At 45.7% G+C, this 13,482-nt stretch overlaps 1 protein-coding gene across 2 annotated transcripts in view; it reads right to left on the minus strand.

The window, feature by feature from the left end:
• Positions 1 to 7,983: 7,983 nt before the first annotated feature.
• The window catches only part of LOC115311222 (sepiapterin reductase), a 68,451-nt gene continuing 62,952 nt past the window's right edge, over positions 7,984 to 13,482 (minus strand). For both annotated transcript variants that reach the window (XM_042293973.1, XM_040208225.3), the window contains exons 2-3: positions 10,446 to 10,592; positions 7,984 to 8,303 (exon numbers count right to left, since the gene is read on the minus strand). In XM_042293973.1, coding sequence (XP_042149907.1) covers positions 8,182 to 8,303; positions 10,446 to 10,592 — 269 coding nt within the window. In that variant the 3' untranslated portion in view covers positions 7,984 to 8,181. The remainder of the gene's footprint in view (positions 8,304 to 10,445; positions 10,593 to 13,482) is intronic.

Below are 13,482 nucleotides of genomic sequence, written 5' to 3' on the forward strand. Positions count from 1 at the left end.
TGCAAGTTTTTCTAAAGAAAGACTTGCAAGTTTGAAGTCGATTTTCTGAGAAACCCCACCTTTTATTTCTTTCGTTTTTTATTTGCATTTAGGTAAGATAGCAGTCTGTCAGGACCTACCAACAGAAATTGTAATATATTGTTTGTATGGCCGCTATTAGGACTCGAATCTCGTGCTGTGAGAGTTTTGAACGGGACTTCGCAGAGACGCTCAGCTGAGCAGATTTTTGACCTATGTAAGGTTTTCTATTTAATGTTAGTACTTGCCTCAATATCTGAGCGTAAAAGCCAGTGAAGCAACAATATTTATCCTAACAATATTTATTTACTTGGCACTGGCGTGATTTGCAATGTGTGTGAGCTTCGCCCTATGTATTGACGGAGAAGACACGTAACATCTAGACTCCCGGACAAACTTAAGTCAAGAGGAAAAAGTCTAAGTAACCCGGCATGAATCACTGAAAATAGAAATGAAACCTAAACACATGGCTAACACGTTTGAAGCCTTACACGCCACGAAAGGCTCGTTATTTTACGAAAGAGTCCGTACCACACGCCATGCTTTTCCTTACCTAGAGCGTAAACACTGTCTTCATGTTAACCTTTCCTAGATTAACATGGCGACAGTGTTTACGCTCTATTGTATTTAGGCGGGGTTGAAGTATATTGGGGTTCTGCTGTCTGTCGGTGTGCCTCTTTGTGCCTGGTATTATCGTCCGTGACGCCAGCGAGTGGGATGGCGACAGGCACGACTGCTCCGTAAACAGTCATCGACGGCCATAATTTGCTAGTTGAAGCGAACCCCCTCATCCTTGACAGCGAGCGGGGAAATGCGAAAAAAGATTGTATCGGCCGTTTTGCCAGAACTAGCGACGAGTGTCGTCTGCTACTTCCGTCAACTATTGCGCCATAATCGTAATCTTCGCGAGGAAATGATTGTGGTTAGCCACAGAACACTCACTCTGAAAGGGAATGCTTGAATGTGTTTTAGGGGTATATATATAAGAGAGAGAGAGAGAGATGGAGATAAAGGGGAAAAGAGAAAGGAGCCTATAGTGTCGTAGGAAAATAAATTAAACTCAGTTCCCAATGACCGATGGCTGCAGGATCTTTTCTCAGATCACTGGTTCGTAATATGATAGCTCTTTGTACACAGTAGTTTTTCCTCAGTTTTGTTGTGTGAACGATTGCTATAGTTTTCAATGGCCCCATCACAATAAAATATATAAAATATGTTTGTTAGTTTCATGAAACCATAAAGATATGTTGATTACGTCACACAGCACAGCTTGCTGAACTTCGTCAAATATCGTCGCAGAGAGGCGGTTTGACAAATAAAAGAAACATTAAGAATGTTATGACCTAGACGCTTAATTAGCATAAAAAATAATATGTCTAGAGTGTTCCCCAAAAGTTATATTGATGTAGCGTAAAAAGTAGGGAAAAGGGATAGAGTGAAATATGGCACTTAAGATAAGCTGGAAAAACGTCAGTTTCCACCTTGGCCGCTTCAACGGTTCATAACTTGAGAACAAAAAATCCAACGAAATTGCCGTTTGCGTCTTCTTTTATCATAGGAATTGCCCCAAAACATATATTTTTTTCGTAAAAATTAAAAATTCGACCCTAAATCCGTGCACGAGTTGTGATGAAACCACCCATATAGTTTCTCCTCACTTTTACTGTGTGACCGACTGCTCTAGTTTCCATTGACCTCATCTGAATGAAAATATATAAAAGTTGTGTGCAGTGGCGTACCAACTTGTTTTGGAGCGGGGGGCCAAATCAGTCCCCGCCCCCCTCTCCAGAGCCGGGGGGCGGCGCCCTTGGTATTCCTTGGGCGCCGCCGGCCAGTGTTTGCCCGGCGCAGTGGCGGCTGTTTCAGGGGGGGCAAACCTATGCCTTGTCCCCCCCCCCCCCCTAGTTGGTACGCCCATGGATGTGTGTTAGTTTCCTGAAACTGGAACTCAGAGTCACTTCTCGTATTGGCCACTGCAAAGTTTAGGCTTTAAAAAAGGGCCCTACTTTGGAGAGTTGTGTCTTCATTCTCAATCAAATAATCCAACATGTCTTTAATAGAAATAAATGCCGAAATAGAGTATGACAGGGCACCCAAACTTTAAAAAAAATCAAAGGTGGTGTTTTTTTGTGTTTTTCTTTTTATTCTCATCGGAAATGTTCGTTGCTTGATTTTTTACCCATATTAGCCTAAATATATCCCGACTATCGTATCACTCAGATACCTTATATATATATATATATGTATATATATATATATATATATATATATATATATATATATATATATATATATATATATATATATATTAAATAATAACCATAAGTATATGAAAAGTATATGATGGTGATTAAATTATTGCATAAGATACAGGCCTCCAAATTTTGCCATTTGTCGTTCCAGCGGGCATGTTTGGCAATTTTTAGAAAACAAAATATAACAGAAATAAAAATAATTACAATATATTAAAAGCAAGCTAAACCCATAGTTTGTTTCTAAAAACTATTAGAATTCTTCAATTTTATCATTTTAGTTATTCACTTTCAAACGTGCCCCCCTCCACCAGTGCGCGTTAATGCAACTGGCCACCTCTTCATGTCTTCCAATTCTTCAATCCTGTCCCCAAATAGTTTTTTTTTTTTTTAATGGTCAAAACTAGGTTTGGATTTGTTTATTCCAGACACCAGAAAATAGCATATAAAAAATGAAAGCCGTTTACAAATCCCTGTAACGCCGAATTGGAGCGCAGCCCTTGTGGAGGAGTAGGGAAGGGTACTGAGGGGGGTCACGTCACCTGCGGGTAGTCACGTGACCTCGGGGGGGGGGGGGGGGGGGGGGGTCACGTGATCTCGGGGGGGGGGGGGGGGGGGAGGGGTCACGTGAACCCCCCCCCCCCCCCCGGTTACGCCGACGCCGACGCCGACGCCTACGCCGCTCAGGCTGGAAACGGGCCCCTAAGAGCTGCGCTCTAAAACATCAGTTGATTTAAAAATGTCGACCAGCCACCCTTTGGTCGATCTTATCTGAAATCACCCAATATTTCAGTGGAATCTACTACTAATTGGTTTACTTTCGTTTCCGTGCCTAAAATAACCATTCACAGCTGTTCTTCATCAATCAGCATACTTCATCAATCAGCAACAGCTACTGCTGCTTTTGAGGAAGGAATCAAGCCTTCCGTACAATTCATGCTAATAAAAGGCTCCACAGAAGTGGAAAGGCAGAGACGTTGTCTTTGAAGTTGGACAGGCCAACAGGTTTACCTCGCCTGCCATGCAGTCGCGTAGCCAAAAATTATTTTCGGGGGTGTTTCAAGGTGCTGGTGCAATCACACACACAATTTATTATGTATATATATATATATAATAAACTTTCGGGGGGTGTTCTGACACCTGAAACCCCCCCCTCCTCCTCCCCCCCCCCCCCCCCCCCCCCCGGTTACGCGCCTGCTGCGTTGCATTAACATGTATATTAGCAGTGGTTCAGGAATGAAAATGACCTCTGTGCTTATGCTTCAACAGTTCTCGAAAAGGGACTTTTGGCTGTCCCGTAAAGTGTTCCAAAATTACTCGGACCAATCACATAACTCACAATGCAACATTTTGGCATACACGTTTACTGCCGCTGTCAATATTTATTGGGATTGACCCTGCACTTTGCAAACGTTGGTTATCTGTTGTATGTTGCAGACTAAACCAAGTGTTGCGGATTTCCAGGGTTTATGTTCGTCCACATTCAACCCAACTTGAAAATGATATGGTACATGGATGTGCATGGACTGAACTTAGGTCATAAAAATTGCACATTATCTATAAAAAGAGGGACATGACCGTAGTCTCCACAAGAACACAAAGCGGTTCCCTTTGGAAGTTCTCAACATTTGAGTGGGATGCTGTTGATTGCCTGATATTATGGATATTGCCGCGCGCAGGGCCGAGCAAGCAATGCTCGGCCACGGACTTCTAGAAGATTCGCCTTTATTCTTACTCTGGACATTACTTTTATCATTTCGTCCTTCTTTCTTGTTCTCGAAAGTGCCTGTCCATTCTCACCCCGAACGCTCCAACCTTCTGGGCTGAATTTTCGAGATGGTGACGCACACTAGAAAAGGAGCTGCGCGGGAAGTGTCTTGTCGAGTCAGTCTCGTTCTCGCTGTCCTGACGCTCATTCTTTATTTTGTTTGGCACAAGTTCGCCGATTGAACCTTTATTTTACGTTTACAGTTGTCGACCCCTTTTGCATCCGTGACAATATTGCACCCGACCGATTGTGTTGTAGCATGGAGCCAGAAATCGCAGTATATTTTCACCAAACCCCCAAACTTGTCAAGTATGTGCGACTCATTACATCATTGTTCGTGGTATACCAGTTGCTTTTTACATGGCTGTAGAAAGCCCAGCAACCAACCCATCGAATCAAACATTCTCAGCAAACCACAAGAAGAGCTAGAACGAACCAGAGAGTGCTGTTTTGTTGGAAACAACTTTCATCTACATGGGCGTTCCAACCGGGGGGCAAGGGGGGCGTTTGCCCCCCCCCCCCCCCTCAGTTTTCAGAGGGGGGGGGGGGGCAAGGCATGTGTTTTGCCCCCCCCCCCCCCCCTCCCCCGAAACAGCCGTTAGTGGGCAGGGCAAGCACTGGCCGGCGGCGCCCAAGGGATACCAAGGGCACCACCCCCCTGCCCGGGGGAAGGGGGGGGTCTGGTTTGGCTCCTCACTCAAAAACTAGTTGGTACGCCACTGTTCATCTAAAACTGTCAGCAAGTTACCGGTGCAATAAGTAAACCACATCTTTTCCGGTGTGTAATGCACACCCATATTACGCATAAAACTATGCTTTGCAATTTTTTTTGTAGAAAGTGCACTAATATTTGCAACCAGTGAACCTGTCTTGAAATATGTAAATTCTTGCGAATGTATTTCTTATAAGACGATCTACAGCAGCTTTGCATGGGTGCCGCCATCTTGTTATCACGTGACCCTGCCACCATAGCTGACCTCCAGTTTCTATTCAGTAGGCTCGTTCGATTTGCCTGCACCTCCTGCACCGGTACAGAAAAGTGTAGGGCTGCGTACTTGCGGTATGTGTATTGATCGAGATACGACCGGAAGTGCACCTGCCTACACTTCTTTGAACCGGCGCAAGAGGTTCAGAAATAAGAGCAAGTCAATCGAACGAGCCTAGTGGAGTGCGTTTTGTGCTGTGCCCGCCACCACCGGAGCTTTATGAGCGTGAAACGTTCTTTGGCAAGTTACTCCGGATTTCGTGAAGCCCTGGCCTGCGACGTCACGGGACTTCAGTTTCCCCACTAGATTTAGCGGGAAAATTAAAATCGCGCGATCTCAACATCAATTCAGTTTCCCCGCAAAATTTAACGGAGAAAATAATGTCACATGACTTCGTGTCACGTGACCCATACATAAATTCAGTTTCCCCACTAAATTTTGCTAGAAATGATGCTAGAACGCTTCACGTATGCAACACCATTGCCTAGCAATTTGCCATACAATATTTTTTTACGTTCAATTTGCGTGGTTTTTAAATGTGGTTTTTATATGTTGTACCCCGGTTAATAACTTTAATTCCTTTTGCAGCATCAGCTGTGCTGGGCTTGTTGTACTATACTCCGTTTCATCTTGCGTGCGGACGCAGCGGACGCTACGAGCTATCTAGCCGATCGGGTTCTGTGGACAAAGCCCGTGTTACGCTTTCGGTACGTCGCTGTGCCCGCACTTCAAAGTCACCTAACAGTCACACGGCCTTGGGTTGGCTCCGATGGCTCGTAGCATCCGCTGCGCTCGGACGTTGTCGTGTTGACGAAAACGAACAGAGCATCCGCGCGTTTATCGCAGGTGTCTTTGGACAAGTACAGAAGCGATACCCTCGCCCTTTCGCTGCGCGCTCGGTCAATCGCTATGCGGAGTGCAAGTCGTCTGCTCGGGAGTTACGGTGACGTCAGAACGACGCCGATTTCTGATTGGCTTTGATTGCGAGGATAGTGGGTAGACCCCAATGCTAGATGCCTTCAGGTCTACCCACTATTCTATTTGATCTGCCAATAAGAGCTCCGCGTTGTTTTGACGTCACCGCAACTCTTGCACAAGAAACAGACGACTTGCTTTCCGCATAGCGCTGAGGATCATGTAATCGCGCTCCTTGCCGCGTGCTATTGCGCTCCTTGCCACCTGCTCTAAGCCTTTGTGCGCAAGGATAGGGCAGCCGAAGCATACACCGGAGCAAGCAGCGGCTGCTGACCCACCTCTAGAAATGCCTGCATTCGCCCCTGAGTGCACGACGTCCAGCCCAGAGTGCGTAAATTAAACATAGCACCATTCGCGATTAACTGACACCGCTGTACCATCGAAGTAGTTGTACGTTGATGGTAAAGCCATCGAAGTGTCGAGGTAATCGTTGTCGACGCCGTTCTTCGTTCTTCTTTTAATTGTGGAATCGAGACCTGACACTAAACATGGGCAGTCCATGGACACTACGCACTAGTAAGGCGTGTTAAGTGCACAAAGCGTGGTGATTCTGACCGTAACTAGCGTGGGCCCACTGCAGTTTTTGCAAGCTGCCGCTGAGCACGTTTTGCCCACTGGATGATAGCGGCCGAAAACGATGACTCCTGTAAGCTGAAGAGTAGGCGCGCGATCGAATATGGAGGTCAGCAGTGGCGGCTTAGTTGCGGCCAGAGTTCCTGTATGCGTACACAGGAACTCTAGTGCCGGCTCGGGGAACGCGCCGAGCCGACTGGTGGAGGCTCAAGTAACTTTCAAGTACAAATTACTTTCTATTCAATTCAAACCACTATTCGCACACAAGGTAGGAAAGTCACTAGTGGGCTTAAATTCAAGTAAAAAGAAAGACAGAACTCGATAAAACTCAGCATCATTCGATATCAATCGAATATACATAGACCTCGCGTTGCTTTCGTGAGTTTACACCCGGTGACAGAGCTCGGCCTCAGCATTCTAAAACAAAGGTTTCCACGTGGAACCAGAAATTCTTAACGAAAAGTTTGCACAATGACGGTCTTTTTTTACTTCTTTTACGGATGTAAAATGTTTTGGTTGCTTCATAGCGTTGTCTGGTATTGTATCTTATACAATCTTGTGCGCAGCAAGGGCGATGGCAAAATAAGAGAATAGGACAAAACAAGGCGCCTTGTTGTGTCCTGTTCTCTTCTTTTGTCCTCGTCCTTGCTGCGCACAATATTGTATAAGATGCCAAACCAACTCGCCCAAACAACCACTCTTCCTGATATTGCAGGTGTTTTGTTGACAATCTAGGCAACAAAACAAAAATACAAAGAACCTAGCGCTGCGTTGATCACAGCAGTTCTGCACTTGTTACCCAGTGTTCCTGCTGCCACCACACCCATCGCCTATTTCTTTTTTCTTTTTCTTTTAACCACTCTGCGACTGCTTCCGCTTCGATACTTGTGGGGGAGGGGGCATGAAATATGTTGCCATAAAGAATCTCGTATCTCGACGTTCGATGCGGTTACATAAAAAGGAAAACCACCGCGCTCGCTCTGTTCCGTTCTACATTCACGGATAGTATTTTCTACCCAAGCCTTGACATATGTTTCTTGTTTACATATTTTGCCGTTCAAATTTAATACACCACAGTCATCTCTCAAAAGCTTTCCAGAATGCAAACTACCTCATTCCTTGACTGTTTCTCTCCGTGTCTTTGTAAGATGACTAATTACATGGTGCCTTCTTCAGCTACTTCACCCTCGTATATGCAGCGAACAGAAGAAACAAAAGCGCAAATATAACGTAAACCAATCCTGGCAATCCACCTTACAACGTCCTCATTGGCATTCATTAAAACAAATAAAAAATACATACACGCACCCACAGTCTCTCGCTCTGCGTCTAGACCATTGCACGTTAGCATGGGATCGTGTATCTTTAAACTCAGATACGGCGAGGAAATGGCCATTCTCTCACACAGTACTTAGGAGTCGTAAAATGTTTTAATGCCATGCCCTCCTGATACAGCACTCGACTAGGATCCAGTAAATTATCCCACTCGCTTTCCATCCTGCCTTTGTCGTGCATTGCTGTTGCCTCAAGGCCTGTAGTAACCATTCGATGGGGTGTACGGTTTCTCTGCACGAGAAAAGCAGTCTTATCTGTTCCACATCAGCGCCATCTACTGGGGGTCCTCGTAATAACCGATATGGTCGCCCGACGTGAACTTGTGGTCCCTGAGAATGTCGACGAGCCGACCGGCGGTCTTCTCCGGCGTTAGAAGTAGGCCGTCCCTGATCCTACCTGAAAAGAGCAAGAGCAACCTGCACTGACACCGGACCAACATCGCTGCGGTGGCACTGCTCTCGGCACGGCACATGTGCAGACGCCAATCTGGTTTCTGCGCATGCGCCGTGGGGCAAACACGGGCTTGTTTGTAAACGGCGAGTTGGGTGCATAAAGCGCACGCGTCAGTGGCGGCGCGTATGCTAATCCATAGCCTCCTGCTAATCGCACAGTTCATTCAATGTTACATTTTGTTTGCGTCTACGTTGTCAGCTGCACAAGACAAACTGTGCAGGGGGATCGGTGGCCGAGTGGGCTAGCGCACACCAGCTCGGAGCACGTGGAGCGAAAGCTCGGGCTGCAGAACCCAGGATCCTGGGCTCAATCCCCACCGTCAAACGTGAAAACAGCGCAAAAATTGAACAAAGGACAAGTGAAAGAAGTGCGCTGTTTTCACGTTTGACGATGTTAAACCAACTAGCCCAACTTACCGCCTTGTTGCTCAATCCCTACCCCTGCCCGTTTTGATCTGGATGAGCATCGTACCGGCGTGCGGTCGTGTATCACTACTGCGTGATGCACATTAAAGACACCAGGCTAGCGGTTGTACCGCACTGGCTAAATTTCTCATCTACAGCTGGGAGACTCGTCGCCCCTGTGAGGCAGACCAAGTTCTAGGCTGTATAAGCAACCCAGTTTTACAAACTGTGCAGACAAGGTCAGCCTTCGGCTGTGACTTGCGTTCCAGCCAAACGCTTGACGCTCTTCCCATGAATACATTACAGGATGTGGCAGAGCTACGGCTCTCTGTGTTAGGCAGCCATATCGGATGCACGGGTCGCAGGTGCGCATGGAGCGTCGGTGTCCCCTAGTGCGCCCTCATGTGCGCTTTGCTTAGGGTGATAACAGCTGAGCATTTCAATCCTCAAAGCTTTTGTATTTTTTTTTTTTTTTTTGAGCGCGAGCAAGCAAAATTATTGGCACGATTTCTTGGCATTGACCACTTTAAACCATTTTGTGACCGGCTATTTTTTTCTTTTTTTTTTTTTTTTTCGGGAGGGCGTGATGTCGGCATCGGGTACTATAAAGCACGAGCACTAAAAAAAATAAAAATAAAATAAAAAATACAGAGTCTTCCTTCTTCCGAAAAATAAAAATTCAAGTTTTTTTTTTTTTTTTTCTTTTTGCAAAAATAAACTACGTATTGCTGAACGCTCCCTCTATTTCATTCTAAAATTTTAAGTGATTTTCTGCGAAATTCAATGGGAAAATGTAGCTCATTTTCGCCCGTTTTCGGTTTCTGGTGTCATAGCTCCGTCTATTCGAGAGCACCGTCGGCCACTATTTTCTCACTGACATTTAAAAAAAAAACACCTTTAACTTTTTAACAAAATATCGGTTCTTGCTGAAACTTTGGAATCTGTTGTTTATTTTTGCAAAGAAAAAAAAAACAATTTTTTTTTTTTGGACAGTCTTACGCAGAAGTAGCCGGTCCAGGGTGTAAGATAGACAGTGGGGAAACGGCCCATAGAAGCCTACCGCAGCGCCGTGACCGGATTGTGTACTCGTCTGCTTGCGGGTACCCCCGATTTGCGGCAGAGGAAAAAAATCGGAATCGAATTTGCATGGAACTTTATGGGAGAGTGCGCAAAATAAACCGAGAGCACGACAGTCCTCCATTGAAAATCCACGAGAAACCATCTCCGTCAGTCTATAGCCGGTCGCCACCGGTCGCCCACCCGGAGTGAGAGTTCGCGTTGCTCCACATAGATGGCGCCACAGAAAAAGAGAAAGCCGAGGGGGACACAATCCGGTCGCTCATTTGGCTCTCGTTTCCCACCTGTCTATCTTACACCCTGAGCCGGTCTCAAAATGCTGCCGTAGCACTGTCAATAACAAGTGTTCGTTCAGGGAGACGCAGATATCATTGCCCTAAGCAAAGTGCACCTGAAAGCACCCTAGTGTGTCCTAGTACCCACTCAATGCAATTGGAGTATACACATTCTACTTACACGGGAAATCGCTATTATTTGGCACCCAAACTTCTTACGCCGAAAACATAAGCTTTAAGTGCTTTGACGGAAAATTTCCCCTTCCCCTGTCTGTCAGAAGCTACAATGAAGATTGCTGGCGACAGACACCGATTTTTGGTGAACTTACTGTCGTGCAATTCTTCACATTCCTTGGTTCCTCTCTTCAGCTGCGCAAACATGGCGGTGTCCACGGGACCGGGAGCGTAGTTGAGGACAGACACAGACGGGTTTTCCAAAGCAACCACTTTCATGTACATGTTTCTCGCCGCCTTGCCTGAAAAGAAATAAAAAAAAATAAAGTTATGAACATTAGACCGGGAGTAAGGGAAAGCAAAATGAAAAGCGCCCCCCCCCCCCCCCCCCTTGGATCTGCACCTGGCTGATAGTTGAAAAAATGCCCTACACGGCATAGGAAGCACCATGGAAACATACCTCGTATACTTAACTCTTTTAAAGAAACCGGTGAAATGAATATCGCTTCTTTTTTGCATTGCACGAGGGTTTCCCAGTCGGCAATTTTCAGTGTCCTCGAAAACCGAACAGTGAGTATTAAACTTGCGAATTCATTTGTTCTTAGCGATGCAGCGCAGCTGTTAGTCAGGCCGTCGACCTGCGTTTTCACTGCCTCCATGCATTAGTCTTTTCATTATTTTATTTTAATGGAAACTAGTATCAGCGAGGACGTCCAGTTCGTCCGTAGACATCGCTCACGCTCCCCCGGCATCATTTCAGTCACTTCGCTGCTGAACCTGGCCGAACGAGGAACGTGATATCAGATGAAGGTGTTTCGTACAACCGTCCACAATTTAAGCTCGTAACCACGTCGTAGCTCTCAAGGTGGCTCATTACCACTGTATCGTTGGTTCTGTTTAACAATGGATACATTTATATTACAAACTAGGAGAAGCGATTGAAGCCTGACGTATGTCGTCCGTTTAAATTGCGGAATAAAATTAAATCGCGCAAGATAATTGACCTCTAGCAAGCTTGGCTGAAGTCAAATGCCAGGCACCACTTTATGGATTTGTGTAGACAGATTTGTATTTGTTTGAACAGATACACATTTTACTTTCAGCGGCATCGAGCATCAACAACTCTTATTCACTCGAGTGATTTTCATGCAAACGGCTACTTTCGGCTCACATATTGCGTCCTTCAGGCGCTTTTGTCAAACACTCACAAGCCGTCTTTGACACGTTTTTCACCCGGGAATAAGACAAGCCCTTTGTGTCTAAATAAAATAATTTAAGTGTATATCTTAAGAAAATTGAATGACTGAAGACAGGAGGCCGGGCACAGTCTGTAGTTTATACTCATAAACACATCAAGCGAATGTTTATACCGCAAAATGATTCCCCCATATAACAAAACAAAAAACTGTTCTGGATTTGTTATGAAGGCAGAGCAGGGTGCTTTCAAGAAACACACAACGACTCCTTGCATGCGTTGTCTATCTTTGCCTTCTTCTTTAAGATCATAAATCTCTGATAATAAATATACCTTGGGCTTCTTATTGCGCCACTACCACTTAAAGACCGACGACCAGTTCACGCTTGCCACTTTTCCCCCGCTTCCTCCAATCCCCCTCCTACCCTGTCCACCGTTGCCTGTTTCCTCCTCCCCCATGGTGAGGAGGATCTTCTGCCTTGCAGAATCTCGAGTCTGGTCGTGCGCTGTCAGAAATAATTAGCCTCTCAACCCTTGCGTAATGTGCGCCAGTGCTAACGATCATGCTCGCACGTACGGTATCCGGTACGCCGACGGTGCAAAAAGTAAAAACATGCTATAAAATGAAGTGCAGATGCGGTGTACATAATGATTGCATGCAGTTAGGTAGTAAAAATAGTTATCAGACGACGTTTCACAAAGCAAGGCAAAAAAAAAACAACAAAAAAAACGTTGTAAAGCGCGTTGCGGAGAGAGGACCGACGATATTAAACCACCTTTTGTCGGTCGCGTCACGTGATTCTAAATGGCAGCGCCTCTGCGAAGGAGGGGCTGACGTCAATCCCGACAGCTCTACCGCCAGCACAAGAGGGCAGGGAGGAACTTCCCACTCAACGGGACTCTGTTTCGTGTATCCTAGACGTCGCTATTCTCCCTCTACAAGATTATAGAAGATTAACCCGTGACGCAAAATTCACACAAAAGCAGCTTTGCGGTTAGTTGCGGTGACCCGATCGCTGGCGTGCTTCGACCGCTTCGGGGACTGAAACGGCATCCTGACGACGGCAGCCTCGCCGCAGCTGTTCATCCCGAGACGTCTCGATTGCGCCAGATGTGACGTGCTCTCCGCTGGCTGCTCTCCGAGCGCTTGCCAGCGTGAATACCGCCATTAGGCTCAATATACAAACGTGCGCGATTGTCATTTACGGATATTGTAAATCATATTCAGCCTATTTCTGAACACGATGGGTATATTTCAAATTTCGTTGAAGTATCCCTTTATGTGATGTAAATTTTGTGTTCCTGACTCTTTAGTATATTTGAAGTGAAGCGGTGGAGTGTTTCACTATGACCTCCACTAGCTTATTTGACTCGATACTCGCATTTATTGTTCAGTAGCATATCAAATAGGTGTTTTATGACTACCCTGCTTGAATTGTACGTACCTCTAACGTAATTCGTGCTCTAGTAAAACTCATACAAAAACTGTATACTTGTATCGTCAATAATTTAATGTATCAGAGAGCAATTAACTTCGAATATTAAACCTTCTCACAATATTCTTGTAGCCAGCAATACACTAATTGAAGTCTTGACTGCAAGGATACTAACAATGAAGTTCGATCATTAATTCAGGGGGGCTATGTTGCACGTTTCGGACTCCCAGGCGACTAGGGAGAAGGAGGTGACGTAGGTGTGAATGAACGTGTCTTAGCAGCACCACGCAACGCGTCATCAGTGACTCCACCAATCAACATCCAAAGAACGTTGTTGACGTCACTTCCTTCTCCCTAGTCTCCTGGTAGAAGAGGATTTGAGAGCACGCGGGACGCGGGAACGCCAGAATGCCGAGCTCTGACTTGAATGTTAAATCGGTAGACGCAAAGCTAGCTGGCTTTGTCTCCTACTCATCTATTCGAACGAGTTCAAAGAGGAGAGTTCAAAGAGGAAAGAGGAGCGTCTACCCACCATTCATTCAATACAGAGTTCGTTGCTCA

Source organism: Ixodes scapularis, unplaced genomic scaffold, assembly GCF_016920785.2.
Source record: "Ixodes scapularis isolate PalLabHiFi unplaced genomic scaffold, ASM1692078v2 PGA_scaffold5__190_contigs__length_132052651, whole genome shotgun sequence".
In the NCBI taxonomy this organism is placed as follows: Eukaryota; Metazoa; Arthropoda; class Arachnida; order Ixodida; family Ixodidae; genus Ixodes; species Ixodes scapularis.